Source organism: Gobio gobio, assembly GCF_949357685.1.
Source record: "Gobio gobio genome assembly, chromosome: 5".
Lineage (NCBI taxonomy): Eukaryota > Metazoa > Chordata > Actinopteri > Cypriniformes > Gobionidae > Gobio > Gobio gobio.
The window spans coordinates 1,860,407-1,865,406 of NC_137101.1; the positions used below are offsets into that span (position 1 = coordinate 1,860,407).

Below are 5,000 nucleotides of genomic sequence, written 5' to 3' on the forward strand. Positions count from 1 at the left end.
CCATCTATACACTAATCCATCTATCCACCCATCCATAGACCAATCCATCCACCCATCCATACACCAATCCATCTATCCACCCATCCATACACCAATCCATAGACCAATCCATCCACCCATCCATACACCCATCCATCTATCCACCCATCCATACACCCATCCATCTATCCACCCATCCATACACCCATCTATACACCAATCCATCTATTCACCCATCCATCTATCCACCCATCCATCTACCCACCCATCCATACACCCATCCATCCATCCACCCATCCATACACCAATCCATCCATCCATACACCAATCCATCTATACACTAATCCATCTATCCACCCATCCATAGACCAATCCATCCACCCATCCATACACCAATCCATCTATCCATCCATCCATCCACCCATCCATACACCAGTCCATCCATCCATACACCCATCCATAGACCAATCCATCCACCCATCCATACACCAATCCATCCATCCATACACCCATCCATACACCAATCCATCTATCCACCCATCCATCCAGCCACCCATCCATCCATACACCAATTCACCCATCCATCCAGCCACAGTTCCGCCCATCCTTCTATCCATCTATACACAAATCCATCTATCCACCCATCCATCCAACCACCCATCCATACATCCGCCCACACATCCATCCGTCCATCCAGCCACCCATCCGCCCACACATCTATCCGTCCATCCAGCCACCCATCCGCCCATCCATCCATCCATCCATCCATCCATCCATCCACAGTTCCGCCCATCCTTCTATCCATCTATACACCAATCCATCTATCCACCCATCCATCCAACCATCCATCCAGCCACCCATCCATCCAACCATCCACCCATATATCCATCCACCCATCCAACCATCCACATATCCTTCTATCCAACCATCCACCCACCCACCAAACCACCCATCCAACCACCCATCCATCCATCCATCCATCATCCATCATCCATCCATCCATCCATCCACAGTTCCGCCCATCCTTCTATCCATCTATACACCCATCCTTCTATCCATCCATCCTTTTATCCATCCATCATCCAACCACCCACCCATATATCCATCCAGTGAATGATCAGTGAATTGATTTCAGTGAATGATAATGCAGATACTCACATCTGTTTGCTTTCAGTCCCTCGAAGGACACAGACTCCTCGTCATCATAGTATTCATATTGCCATTCATAATCTCCTCCAGACTGAGTGTGGTTTGAATGTTCAGTCATATTTCAGCAGAACTCAGATGTCCAGCAGAACTCAGATGTCCAGCAGATGTCCAGCAGAACTCAGATGTCCAGCAGATGTCCAGCAGAACTCAGATGTCCAGCAGAACTCAGATGTCCAGCAGAACTCAGATGTCCAGCAGATGTCCAGCAGAACTCAGATGTCCAGCAGAACTCAGATGTCCAGCAGATGTCCAGCAGAACTCAGATGTCCAGCAGAACTCAGATGTCCAGCAGAACTCAGATGTCCAGAAGAACTCAGATGTCCAGCAGAACTCAGATGTCCAGCAGAACTCAGATGTCCAGCAGAACTCAGATGTCCAGCAGAACTCAGATGTCCAGCAGATGTCCAGCAGAACTCAGATGTCCAGCAGAACTCAGATGTCCAGCAGATGTCCAGCAGAACTCAGATGTCCAGCAGAACTCAGATGTCCAGCAGAACTCAGATGTCCAGAAGAACTCAGACGTCCAGCAGATGTCCAGCAGAACTCAGATGTCCAGCAGATGTCCAGCAGAACTCAGATGTCCAGCAGAACTCAGATGTCCAGCAGAACTCAGATGTCCAGCAGAACTCAGATGTCCAGCAGAACTCAGACGTCCAGCAGATGTCCAGCAGAACTCAGATGTCCAGCAGAACTCAGACGTCCAGCAGATGTCCAGCAGAACTCAGATGTCCAGCAGAACTCAGATGTCCAGCAGAACTCAGATGTCCAGCAGAACTCAGACGTCCAGCAGATGTCCAGCAGAACTCAGATGTCCAGCAGAACTCAGATGTCCAGCAGAACTCAGACGTCCAGCAGATGTCCAGCAGAACTCAGATGTCCAGCAGAACTCAGATGTCCAGCAGAACTCAGATGTCCAGCAGAACTCAGATGTCCAGAAGAACTCAGATGTCCAGCAGAACTCAGATGTCCAGCAGATGTCCAGCAGAACTCAGATGTCCAGCAGAACTCAGATGTCCAGCAGATCTCCAGCAGAACTCAGATGTCCAGCAGATGTCCAGAAGAACTCAGATGTCCAGCAGAACTCAGATGTCCAGCAGAACTCAGATGTCCAGCAGATGTCCAGCAGAACTCAGATGTCCAGCAGAACTCAGATGTCCAGCAGAACTCAGATGTCCAGCAGATGTCCAGCAGAACTCAGATGTCCAGCAGAACTCAGATGTCCAGAAGAACTCAGATGTCCAGCAGATGTCCAGCAGAACTCAGATGTCCAGCAGAACTCAGATGTCCAGCAGAACTCAGATGTCCAGCAGATCTCAGATGTCCAGCAGATGTCCAGCAGAACTCAGATGTCCAGCAGATATCCAGCAGAACTCAGATGTCCAGCAGAACTCAGATGTCCAGAAGAACTCAGCTGTCCAGAAGAACTCAGATGTCCAGCAGAACTCAGATGTCCAGCAGAACTCAGATGTCCAGAAGAACTCAGCTGTCCAGCAGAACTCAGACGTCCAGCAGATGTCCAGCAGAACTCAGATGTCCAGCAGAACTCAGACGTCCAGCAGATGTCCAGCAGAACTCAGATGTCCAGAAGAACTCAGCTGTCCAGCAGAACTCAGATGTCCAGCAGAACTCAGATGTCCAGCAGAACTCAGACGTCCAGCAGATGTCCAGCAGAACTCAGATGTCCAGAAGAACTCAGATGTCCAGCAGAACTCAGACGTCCAGCAGATGTCCAGCAGAACTCAGATGTCCAGCAGAACTCAGACGTCCAGCAGATGTCCAGCAGAACTCAGATGTCCAGAAGAACTCAGCTGTCCAGCAGAACTCAGATGTCCAGCAGAACTCAGATGTCCAGCAGAACTCAGATGTCCAGAAGAACTCAGATGTCCAGCAGAACTCAGATGTCCAGCAGATGTCCAGCAGATGTCCAGCAGATGTCCAGCAGAACTCAGATGTCCAGCAGAACTCAGATGTCCAGAAGAACTCAGATGTCCAGCAGATGTCCAGCAGAACTCAGATGTCCAGCAGAACTCAGATGTCCAGCAGAACTCAGATGTCCAGAAGAACTCAGATGTCCAGCAGAACTCAGACGTACAGCAGATGTCCAGCAGAACTCAGATGTCCAGCAGAACTCAGATGTCCAGCAGATGTCCAGCAGAACTCAGATGTCCAGCAGAACTCAGACGTCCAGCAGAACTCAGATGTCCAGCAGAACTCAGACGTCCAGAAGTATCACGAGAAGTGAAGAAATCCCCATAAGCGGATCATTAAACAGGGAATAAAGTTGATGAACAGATGGAACCATCTTCACTGTGTGCGCTCGCTTTGTGTTGCTCTGAGTCTGTTCATACTGCACACGAGAGAGAGAGAGAGAGAGAGAGAGAGAGAGAGAGAGAGAGAGTGTGTGTGTGAGAGAGAGAGAAAGAGAGAGAGTGTGTGTGTGTGTGTGTGTGTGTGTGTGAGAGAGAGAGAAAGAGAGAGAGGAATCTTATATTTAGTAGATTATTCACGCCGCTCTTCTCATGTAAATGCCACTATAAGTGTTTTCTGAAGCAGGTATTGTGTGAGGAACAATCCCCTCGCAACGCTGTGTGTGTGTGTGTGTGTGTGTGTGTGTGTGTGTGTGTGTGTGTGTGTGTGTGTGTGTGTGTGTGTGTGTGTGTGTGTGTGGACGTCAGAGAAAAGCACAAGGTCATTCACAGAGGGTTCATCCATTCTTCATTAATATATCATATTATGAATATACTGTCCTGTAGAAGAGAACATTAATACAAGAGAAGCTCTTCATGACGCATCTTCAGTTTGTGACCTCGCTTTAACAGTGTGTGGGTGTGTGTGTGTGAGTGAGTGTGTGTACGTGAGTGTGTGTGTATGTATGTGTGTGTGTGTGTGTGTGTGTGTGTGTGTGTGTGTGTTTGAGGTTAAATATAAGAGCCATCAGTTTCTGAGGAATTGTGGGAAGATTCTATGAAAGACCTCGAATCATATAGAGCCCGTGTGTTTGCCCTTAAACTTGTAAAATCTCACACACTTGTTTTGATTGTAAGTGTTAAAAATAGAATAGATGTTTCCAAACACACACACACACACACACACACACACACACACACACACACACACACACACACACACACACACACACACACACACACACACACACACTCTCTCTCTCTCTGTGTTGTAAATGAAGGGAATGTAGAATGAAGATTTTGAACATCCACACACATCTCAGTATTTAGTGTGTGAGTGTCCTCTAGTGGACGCAGAGTAGGCCTAAATACAAATATATTTATTTGATGTTATGATTTATAACACAACACAATCATAATATATAACAATAAACGTTTTCTGCGGGTTTTTCCAGACTGAGAAAAAAACAGATGGCGCTAATATTCGTGAATCTGCCTTTGTGGAAAAAAAGTTTTCCCACACACATACACACACACACACACACACACACACACACACACAGAACACAACGAGCTGCTGCTCCACGAGGACAGATGCCAGCCAGCACAGGTAAGCGGAGTGAGTGTGTGTGTGTGTGAAGTTTATTCTGAGCGTTTGTCACACTCTTGAACTGGAGAATAAAGTTCATGAACTCGCTCGCGCGCACGGGTCTCAGCAGGAGCGCGCGCGCCACAGATCGGCACGCGTCGTGTTTGTGTTTGTGGGCAAATGGTTTCCCTTCACACCTGTGGATCACCTCTAAACACCACACATGATCAAACCAGACCTTATTATCAGCACATCATCATATTTTATTAGAGTAGAGTAACATTTAAACGCGCGCGTTCTGGAAATGCATCACACGG

The 5,000-nt window shown here is 47.8% G+C and overlaps 1 protein-coding gene across 1 annotated transcript in view; it reads right to left on the reverse strand.

Annotated features, from left to right (window-relative positions):
• Positions 1-1,246, reverse strand: part of mrap2b (melanocortin 2 receptor accessory protein 2b) — a gene marked incomplete at both ends in the record, with an annotated part of 14,507 nt that extends 13,261 nt beyond the window's left edge. The window contains one exon of the mRNA XM_079818358.1: positions 1,138-1,246. Coding sequence (XP_079674484.1) covers positions 1,138-1,246 — 109 coding nt within the window. The remainder of the gene's footprint in view (positions 1-1,137) is intronic.
• Between the last annotated feature and the right edge of the window lie 3,754 nt (positions 1,247-5,000).